The 10,428-nt window shown below is 59.2% G+C and overlaps 1 protein-coding gene across 1 annotated transcript in view; it reads left to right on the top strand.

Annotated features, from left to right (window-relative positions):
- vax2 (ventral anterior homeobox 2) overlaps positions 1-4,706 on the top strand; it is a 10,340-nt gene extending 5,634 nt beyond the window's left edge. The window contains exon 3 of the mRNA XM_086105491.1: positions 2,843-4,706. Coding sequence (XP_085961617.1) covers positions 2,843-3,328 — 486 coding nt within the window. The 3' untranslated portion in view covers positions 3,329-4,706. The remainder of the gene's footprint in view (positions 1-2,842) is intronic.
- Positions 4,707-10,428: the final 5,722 nt, after the last annotated feature.

Here is a 10,428-nt window from a genome sequence, read left to right as displayed (position 1 = left end):
TCTCCGAGAGCCGCGCCGAATTAGCAGGGGGGAAAAAAATCGGTTCGGACGCGAAAGCTGCGACCGCGTGCAAGAAACGGGCGCGGCGCACGGAATCTCGTTCATTTGGATGGGGGAGGGGGGGCTCGCTTGAACGCGAGCGGTTTGCGTGGCGCCCCCTCCGGGCCGCTGCCAGACGGAAGGGCGGCGGCCCCGGTCACCGCCCCGAGCGCTTTGGCGCTCAGGAGGGATTAGGGCGGCCGCATCTATCGGGCCTCCGATAAGACGGGGTTAACCGCCGGCTGAACCCTGCTGCGCTCAAGGCGACTGCTCCCCGCCAGCCCTCCAGAGGGCGCCGCTCTGACCGCGGGCCCCCTTTTTTGATTTGCTGAGCTCTTGTGCCGCCTCGCCAGGGGGGGGACCTGGCGGCTCTCCTTCCAGCTCAACTTCGCCACTTGAGCTTCGCCCCCCCCCAACCCCCCAAAGGGCCCGCGGGACGGCAAAGCGATCCGAGCGGATGGCGGCCTCGTCCTCTCGCGGACATTCTCCGCTTCCCCGGGCCTTGGCTTGGCCCTTTCTGAAGGCGCGCGCGGGCCCGAAGCCGTTTTCGCTGGCCACGCGCTTTCACTTTCCGTACGACCGTTTCAGACAGCTGCCCAATTCACGCTTCGGCAAACGCAACCGCGCAAGTGGCCAAGCTCTTGGTGGCGACGCAGCGGGGGGGGGGGAGAACTCGGGCTTCCCAACCGACGGCACGACCGCGGCGAGGAGTCGCCTGTCTTGATCTGGCTTTGGATTTTTGGGTAGCTTTGCTTATTTGCAGCGCCCGTTTGGCGTCTGCCCGACTGACCCGCTTGCGTACTTCTGCCTATGAATTGATCCGCGGCCCCGGTTGAATTTCATCCCACTGGTCTGGCGCCTGCAAATGGCCAGCTTAGGCCTGGCCTGGGACGGCGTCGGCATGAACCTCGCCGCTTAAGTGACGCCCCTCCCCCACCAAGCAACGGCGGTGTTCTGAAACATCTTCAACGCAGCAACAAAGTACCACTTCAAATCAAAAACTGTCCCTCCCGACAACGGCGGACCACCCTCTGTTGTCACAAGTATCGATCATACCCCAAGTTGTCATTCCTTGTCGATGTGGCACAGCAGCTATCAAAAAAAGGAGCCAAGTTGGCTTGTTGCTTTGCTTGGAGATGTTTGGTGCTGGTGTCCCGTAGTTGGTCGCGCGCGTTTATTAGCCGCGTACGCATTGAGCGCCGTGGCCCTGACGAGCACGCGAAGGCGAGTCGTCGGCTCTTTGCCGAACGTGGGAAGGACTGTCGCGTGCTAGACTTATGCACTTGGACACGGCGATGATGTGTCTGCCCCGCCTCCCCCCCCCCGCATCCCCGCGCAGTGTCAACAAAATCCTGTGAAAACCGGTGCCAGGAAATCACTTTATTCAAGCGAGGCTGGCAATGATGAGCACTTCCTGGACATGTCGATGGCATGTTTTCCATCTGTATTCAGTCCAATTGGGGGACTGTATTATACACAAGTAAGCGGGGAGGGGGGTTTTTGTGTGTGTGTGTGTGTGCATTGCTGACTTCCATTCGCAAGCGCGTTGGGGCGAGGATGATACAGGTCAGGCCAGATCTAGATGCCCCCCCCGGGTAATCTGTGCCCCAGCGCTGACCCCTGCATCCCATTAAAAAGGATTTACGTGCAATAGTGTAGATGTAGTAAAGGCAGCTTTGCTTTCTTCTCCTCTCATCAGTTTCCCTCCAATCAAATCCCCGGCCATGGATAGTAGCGTCGGCCCCGCCCTGCCCCGCCCCGCCCCGCTCTCTCACGATACGCGTCGTGGCCGCCGGCCGACTCATGAGCTCGCTTGGCTGAGCCCGGCGACCGCTCCGCCCTCACTGCGCGCCGATACCGTCGCGCATAAGCGCTTGAGCCGCTTGGGGGGTGTGGGGGGGAGCCACACGCGCGCACACACATTGCCCTTGAATTAAACATGGCCGAGAAACGTTTGCGGAGCCTTCCTTGCCCGTTGCGTTTCGCCATCGCAGTGTCCAAATGTTGTACGCCTCCGCGCCCTCTAGTGGTGAGCGGCCAGAGCTCACTCGCGCGGAAGTCACGCTTGAGAAGCGTTCGCTCTTCACCATCGGTGCCAGTCCGACATATTTGCTCGCGATGCGCTCTACGTTTCTTTGCGCCCGTCCTCACGTCTCCAAGCGAACGAAACATTGGAAAGACAACAGCCAACGTTTGGTTTCACCAAACAGAAGGCCACTTAGTTGCTAGCAATGCTAGCATCGGATGCCAAATGCTATCGGCAAGCTCGCCAAAGCGCTTTCTTTGGGTGTCGATTCAAAAAACAACAAACAGAAGCAAGGTCGGGAAACGTGTTGATCCTGATGACTGGAGTCTTTTCAACGTGTCGACGTCGGCTTTGTGCGGCTGAGAAGTTGGGAGGCCGACACCAGCCAGCATGCGCGCGGCCTCGCGAGTCGGCGCGCTGCCAAACCTGCGCCGGCCACTTTATCGCTGACTGCATAGCGGGGCGCCCGCCCGGATGCGGTGTGAATCTGGATCTGTGGGAAAATAAATAAATAAATCTGCTTCAATATAAAATGGGGGCGGGGATGGGGGGGGGGGGGTCACGGTGGTCGTTTCCCAAGCCAGAGGTCGGCGGTCGGATCCCTGGCCTTTGCGAGCGTGTCAAAGTGTCCTTTAGCAAGATCCCGGACCCCCAGGTGCTCCCGCTGCAGCGGCTAAAGCGCTTTGAGTACCCGAGATAGGAAAGCGCCGCGCGTTGAGCAAGAAAACGAGCGATTTAAAAAGAGGCCGCTGTTTGTTTGTCCGCCGGCCGCTGCAGGTGAAGGTGTGGTTCCAGAATCGCCGCACCAAACAGAAGAAGGACACCAGCAAGGATTCGGACAAGCGCACGTCATCGTCGTCGTTGTCCTCCGAGTCTTTGGCCACCTGCAACATCCTGCGTCTCCTGGAGCAGGGGCGCCTGCTGTCGGGCCCCGCGCCGCCCGCCGCGCCGCACCGGGCCAACGGTTCTCTGCTCGGCGGCTCCCCGTCCTCGTCCTCCGCCTCGCCGGGGATCGGCGGCGTCGGCGCCGCCTCCCCCGGCTCCCTGGCCGGGGCGGCCTTTGGGCCGCACGCCTCGGTCGGCGCCCCGCCCTCCCCCCGGCCGGCCGTTCCGCCGCACGCCCTCTGCTTCTCCGTGCCGCTGCTGGGCGGCGCTCATCACGAGCTGACCTCGGCCTACGGCTGCGGCTCGTCGGCCTTCGAGCCGTACATGAGGACGGACTGCAAAGGGGCCGATCTCGGCGGGAAGAAAAGCCTTTCTTGAAGGTGCCCCGCCCACCCCGCGTGACTCATCTCAGAGACGCTTTTCTCCACTGTGTCAGTGTGTGTGTGTGTGTGAGGTGAGCGTCTGAGAGCGGGAGCAGCGGCAGGTGATTTTCGCAATGACTCTCTCTTCTCCCGAGAGCGACTTTGCCCTTTTGTGGCGGTGAGCAAATGTGCGGGGGGAGGCAACGGGGCATCCGCCAGCGACGACCCGGTGTCATCTTTTGAATGGACCGCATTTGTTCAATATTTGTGACAGGGACTTCCTGCAGTCGCAGTGACTTGACGCCGTCGCAGCGCTCAAAAGGATTTGTCATTTTGCCGACGAGTGTGAGGAGGGAATGGCCAGAACAAAAGCCCAAAATCCGTTTGTGGTTCTTGTCGGTGCGCTCGCCGGTTTGGTCGGAGAGACGTGGGAAGCCAAAACTCCCGGGTAGAGCGCTTCCTCGGACCTCCTCCTCCGCCGCCGTTGCCTCGGGCTCTCCTCCTGGATGGCGTTTCCAGGCCTCCCTCTGCCTCTCTCGTCACCCAGAAAAAAACGTCACGGTGATTACTTTGCTTTCTGCCCCCCCCCCCAAAAAACTTTCCCCATGAAAACGCCGACGCTCTCTCTCGCAGGCACTGCCGAAAATATTTTGCTCCACACATTCCAATGAAACCCTTACACGGCGCCGTTGATTTGGACGCACTGGCGCACCACTAAAATGCCCCCCCCCCCAAATCCCCCACTTGAATTGAGGCTTCTCATGCGCACGACCGAAATGCGAGCACAGAGCGCAGTTATTTTCACTCCCGAAGCTGAAAGCGGTGAGCCGCTCTCCCGCACGCCCCGAAAACGCTCCCACGTTGGAACTGCTCTCCCAGCCCGTCGTTTTTTTGCTCTTGCGCCGCATACGAGCGAATTTCTTGGGCTGGCGTAAGGCAGCTCTGCCAAACCCCTCCGATGCTCGCCGGCAGGAGCGACATGCAAATTTGGGTGGGACGGAGGCGCCGAAGGCTTTCGGTGGCGCGAGCGAGAGCATTGCGCTCGCGTGAATTTCCTCCGCACTCGTTTGCGTGCCTTTGATGACGCCTCCGCCCGCCCGGCGGCGTCGTCGCGTCTTTTCTCGTTTTTGTCGTCGTCGTCGTCGTCGTACACAACTCCAGATGCATCCGCGCGCGTGGTGGTCGTCATCGTCGTCGTCGGTCTTTCTGTGCGCTTGACGGAGAAAAGAAAACAAAGCAAACTCTTCTGAGATGAAGCTTTCCAGTTGTTTGTCTCTTGACCTTTTGGCACTATTGAAGAGGATTTTGAGCTTTCCATTCCCCACCGGTTGTGATCTTGGAACATTTTGTATATGTGCTTTGATTGACAGAATTATATCTCAATGTTGTTTGCCTCCCGTCGGCTCTCCTTCGGACGCTCCCGCGCTCGCACCCGCCGGCCGGCGCGCTCGGCGCGGCCTTTGCGTTGGCGCCCGCGCCGGCCGGCGCTCGGGCCCGAATTTCTGAGCAAAGTCAGGCCGGGGCAGCTTTCAGAAGGCCTCGGCGTGATGCCGGCGACCCCGCCGTGCGTTCGGAGCCGTTTCCTCGGCCGTTCCGGTTGCCGCGGTTACCTGAACTCGGCGACTCGACCGATGACTTCACTTTTCGAGGTAACTCTGAGATGACCGGTTAACACGGTGCCGAAAACGCACAAACTCCTACACGGCGGCCCGCTTTTCAGCAGAACCTTAAGGTCGGCTCCCAATTCCGGCGACCCTTCAGGAATGCATTCCAAACCCCCCCCCCCCACCCCATCCCCCACCCCCGACATCCCTCTGTCCTCTCCCTTTCTCCAAAGCAGCTCAGGGTCCCAGCGGGTGGGTGGCGAGGGCCTCCGCTAATTAGGGTCGCTAATTGGGGGTCGGCCGAGCCGGGGACCTCTCCACACCTGCTTGGTCATGTGACATTTGTCGAGGTGCGCAAAGGTCAAGGGTTGGGATGAGTTGGATTGGCTCCACAAAAAAAGGAAGACCTTTTTACAAGCCTTGTAAAACACACACACACACACACACACACACACACGTATCTAGAGAGATCAAAAGACAATTATATCCACAATACGTCTCGTGATTGTGTATGTATACATACACGTGTGTGTGTGTGTGTTGTCTCGATATATTGCATATGTCCATATCTGTATGCGCGCAGCAGGCAGGCGAGCGCAGAGCAGCCACTCGCAAGGGATTTCAAGCAGCCAGGCCAAAGGTTAATTGCCAGGTGACCTCGGTGGGTGCGGCCAGCTCAGCATTGGCCTCCAGCCAGCCCCGCCCCCTCGCGCTGATTTCGGCTTGTTTTGACAGCATTCGCGCACAAGACTCGGATGGAAGAAAAAGAAAAAAGGAACTCCCGCCCGCGTTCCTGCGACCCTTCCGGAAAGGAGGCTCGCTGAATAGAAAAGCGTTTCCATTCAAATATTGACGAATGCAGCTTTCATCATGTCATTGAAGAGTTGGCCTTTGTCGGGGCTTGCGGCGTCGCGTCGCCGCCGCCGCAACCTTGCATTTTCCTCGCTGATGAAAATGTTTGAAAAGGGGCCATGTTCGGGCCAACGAATCTCGTTTGTCGACGCAAACGGGCATTGAGAGCGAAAATTGGAGCCTGACCCACGGCCGCCGCCTATTCCCATTTGTCGGCGCGGCGGATGAGCGCTCGGATTGCGCGCGCCGTGCCGTTTTGGCCCTTCCGCGCGAGGCCACGGGTGGACGAGTGGCCTCGGCCCGCCCTCCTCCTCCTCCGGGAACCCGCGACCCGCCAATCCGCCCGCTTTCGAGGCCGCTTTCGTGTCCCGGCGAAGCCTCGCAATGCCGCTCTGGCAAACGCAATTTGCATTCCGGGCCCGAATGGGGAAAGACCGGGGCGCCAACGGCGACCGCTCGCGTCCTCAATTGGACGGCCGAGCCTTTCGCTGGGGTTTCCTTCTTGGGAAACGCACAAAAGACGATCGTCAAACTTTTCCTTCAAATGTTGCGTTGCCTTGAATTTTTCAGGCCACCCGAGGCCCCAGCTTCCACGCGTACCTACTTTTGGAGGGGCGTCCCAAATTCAGCGAGCGCCTTCTCAGCTTCTTCTGCATTCACGGCGGGGGCCGATGGAATAAGGGAGACTTGGAACGAGCAAGCGTCAAAGAAAACACTCGGCGATCATGAACCGAGTCGGAAGCCGATCGTCATCCCGCCGATCGTCATCCCGCCGATCGTCATCCCGCCGATCGTCCCTCTGTGGCACCCATCGAGCGCATCCTTTTGTTCTATTTCTTTTCGATTTGACGTCCGGCCGTGTCGCCGTGGCAACAGCCAAAGCGGGCAGAAACGCGGAGGGCTTTATTTTCAGGGCCGCTTCTGTTTTTTTCCTTCTCCGTTTGTTTTGCCGCCGCGGCGAGAGACGCGAACCGGCAAAGGTCTCCTGCTTCCGAATTCCAAGCCAGCCACCCACGGTACGGGGGTCGGGACGCCCGCTCCCAAGTGCCCCCGCTGAGAGAGCGGCCACCGGCTGGCCGATCCCGGCCCGAGAGAGTTGAAGACGATGGCCCGAAGTCCCGGATCCCGAGCTAAGTGCGAAGAAGCCTCGCTCCTGGACAACTTTAAAAATAATCAATGGGATGGGGGGGGGGGGCAACAAGGTCACACCATTGTCATTTTCCGGAAGATTTGAATGCGCTGCCTTTCAGCCGTTATATGGCACGTGAAAATTGAGCTTTTAGGTGCAAGCCCTTGCATTTCTTTTCTGATTTGATCAAACCTTGAAATGTCGGCGGAGTGGCAGGGAATCGCAAAATTGCCTTCTTCAAAAGAAAAACAAACAAAAACTAATTTGTGGTCCTTGGAGTTGCGTCGTGGAATGCGCTCCGCTCCGACGTGAAAGCAATCCAAAATGATCAAGCCTTTCAAATGAAACTGACAACACCCGGGCTGCACTTAAAGTTGTGGGGCGAGCGTTTGGGAGGAGGGCGACGGGGAGGTGTTGCATGTTTGCGTCCCTCTCTTTTCATTTCCATTTTCTCGTGCGGTTCCGTCTTAGATGGTGTTTTTGTGCGCGCGCGTCTTGGTTGAAAAGCCCTTCAAGGGGCGGACATCGCAAATGAGCAGCGAGGCATTTGCGGGTCCTCTTTCATTCGTCGATGTCAAGGAAACATGGAATGAAATGAAAGCTCCAGTCCGCTAGCTTGATGCTAACATCCAATGGCAAACGCCACAAACAGGGTGCCAATCTGTGCAATGAAAACATCCCCCCCCCCAAGACAAACGCATCCTTCCAGGCTTTCTATTTCTCCTTCATTCAAGCTTCTCACTCGTTAAGGTCACAGCTGGTTGCCCTCATTAGTACCGGGGGGCGGAGGAGGGGGGGGCAGTCCGTCACCCGGCGTGCCCCTCACCACCCTAACAATCCACAACCACCCAAACGGGACAGTAACCTCTAACCTCAACATCTTGGCACCGTTCTTTGCCTTGAAAGAGGCAAAAAAGGCCCAAAAGACTTTGTGGACACGCGCGCACGCACGCACGCGCACGCAGAGAGCGCTAGAGAGGGCCGAGCAGAAGTGGGGGGGGGGGCAGGAGGGGAGCGACGAGGAGGCCTCTCTGTTTTTCAACTGACGTGTGAACAAAAGCTGGTGGAGTGCGGCCCAGGGTGTTTACTGCGCTTGTATCTTTCACCAACAAATCAGCCGCGGCACCCCAAACCACGCACACACAACACACAGCCCCCCCCCCCCCCGCCCCCGCGCTGTCCCCTTTTCTCGTGAGCAGCCCAACTTCATTGGAAGCCCGGAATGAAGGCAGCGTCCATCTGGGTGCGATCGGCAATTATGGAGCAAAGCTGTCAGCATGCATTAAGGCCTGCGGGGAAGGTGGGCGTGTTCGGGCGGCTTTTGGGATGCCGGCGGGTGGGGGGGGGGGCCCACAAAGTCAGACGCTGAAGAGAAAAAAAAAAGCCTCTTTTTCCTTGACTGGGCCCAAGCTATTCAAAGCTAGCTGGCCCCGCGTGGAACAAAAACAAGGTGGTCGGGCAACAAGCCAAATCGCCTTTTCTTCTTCCTGGCAAAGGGCCTTTCCCGTCGTCTCCGCGGAGGGCGCATTCGTCCTCGCGGACGACCTTCGACTTAGCGGCGTGGGGCCTCTTTAAGGTCGTGATGTTTGTTTTTTGCGCGCGACCGCACTTGGACTCCAAAGTGGTCTCGCCACCGTGCTTTGGAGCGCGTCGTCCCGCTTCAGCTTGAGGCGGCAAAGTGACGGCTGAACATTCGCCTTCGGGAATTTTCCGGTAAAGGGCCGAATTCACGGTTGGGTCGATCGCAGCGAGTCGGCCCCCCCGACCGTGACGCCACCGCCGAGTTTGAGCCTCGCTCCGACTTTCTCTTCTGGCCCGTTGCGTTTACGCTAGGCCCAACTTGTGAAAAGGGCACCCGGAACGAGGACGCGGCCCACTCCGACCGCAAGTTTGACACCCCCCCCCCCCCCCCGACGCAGGCCGCAAAAGCGCCATGGTTCACTTTTCGCTCCGTCAGAATGCCGAAACACAGCGGCGGGCGGGCGAGCCTCCGCCGCCCCCCCCCCCCACCCCGGCCCCTTCTTTTCTCTCAGCTCGCCCTCATTTGCCGACGCCAGGTGGTCAGACTCACAACAAGAGGAAGTGAGGAAGCCGCGGCGCAATGGACGCCGAGGTGACTTCGCTGTGGAACGTGTTGCAAGTCCCCGGCGGGAGAGATCGTCGGCCGTGACCGAGTTGCACTCGATCGCACCCAAACGTATTTTCTTCCGCTTCACGTGCCGTTTTTCTGGTCACGCGTAGCTATGCCGGCCCACTTGACAACTTTCGGGCGTCCATCGGGGGACATTTTTGCGTCGTGGTCCGTGTGCGAGCGTCTCGGTTCGATCCCGGGCGGGGGGGGGGTGGAGTCGATCGATCGCCGTGGTTTTTTTTGCGTGTTTCTCCTCAAAGGAGACCGCGCGCCCGCGTGCCGTTGCCGGATCCGATCCGGGCGGGCCGGTGTGCAAGAAACTGTGAATTCTGTGTGATGTGTCACTTTGAATCCGGTCCCAGAGAATGTGTGAATGACTCATTGTGTGAGTGTGTGCGAGGGTAATTGGAGGGGGAAGGCGGGAGGGGTTCTGGCGGGTCCGGCGAGCTGCTGAAAAACTCTTTTGAGGGGAGATGTAGCAGGCGTGGGGGGCTGGGCGATTTCTAGGACTAATTGGCACTAATTGAATTGGATGTGCTGATCAGATGGGAGACTGTGGAAGTAATCGGAGTTGTCACAGTAGATAAGGCAGGCCTGTCCTAGAGTGTCCGCCTCATGTGACAGCCTGTAACATAGCCTGTGAGAGGGCAGCGGCCCCCTTTGTCCGCGCGACAAAGGCCGGCCCTGCAAACTTGCCAACTACACAGAGCGGCGAGCGGAAGGGGGGGGGGGGGTTGCACAGGCGAGGAAGTCGGCCGGGAGAATGAAAAGGACGCTCCAAAGAAGTGGAGGCGGCCGGTTTGCCCGCAGAGTCAACGCCTGTTCGGGACTTTTCATTTCCTGTCCTATCGGTGCGCTCTCTTCTTGCGGCGGCGCTTGTTCCGACTTGAAAAAGGCGCCTCGACTCATTCCGAAAACACCTCGGCTCCCGATTCACCTCGTTAATCTGCCTTTGTCCCGGACGGCGGTGCGCAAAGTGGGGGGGGGGGGGGGCGGCGACCCCGAGCGTCCCCAAAATGCTGGCCGGGTTCGGGCGGCAGGGGCGGTTGGACAATGCACGTCTTGGCCTGCGCCTTTGCTTCCAGAGCTGAGCGGCCGCTTAGCTGGCTAGCTAGCCCGCTAATCAGCCAATTTTAGGGGCGTTTCGGGGCCAAAATGGCTTGAGTTTCAAAAGCGGCATGGGTGCATAAAACAAGCCCAGACCCACAAAGATCCTCAGTGTCTCCCCAAATGCACCATTCGGTGTTGACGCTCGCTATTCCCGTCAGTCTGGGGGGGGGGGGCTCCACTCTTCTCACCGGGCTGCCGCCTGAAGGAAAGCCGGTCTTTTGCTTCCACCGCTACGCGCATGACTGTGACATGGACGTCCCGCTGAGTGAAAAAGACGCTTTCTCGCGGAG

The sequence above is a fragment of the Hippocampus guttulatus genome, chromosome 2 (assembly GCF_054856545.1).
Source record: "Hippocampus guttulatus isolate MCC_2025c chromosome 2, RoL_Hgut_1.0, whole genome shotgun sequence".
NCBI lineage: Eukaryota > Metazoa > Chordata > Actinopteri > Syngnathiformes > Syngnathidae > Hippocampus > Hippocampus guttulatus.
This window is presented reverse-complemented; position numbering and strand designations above follow the sequence as displayed.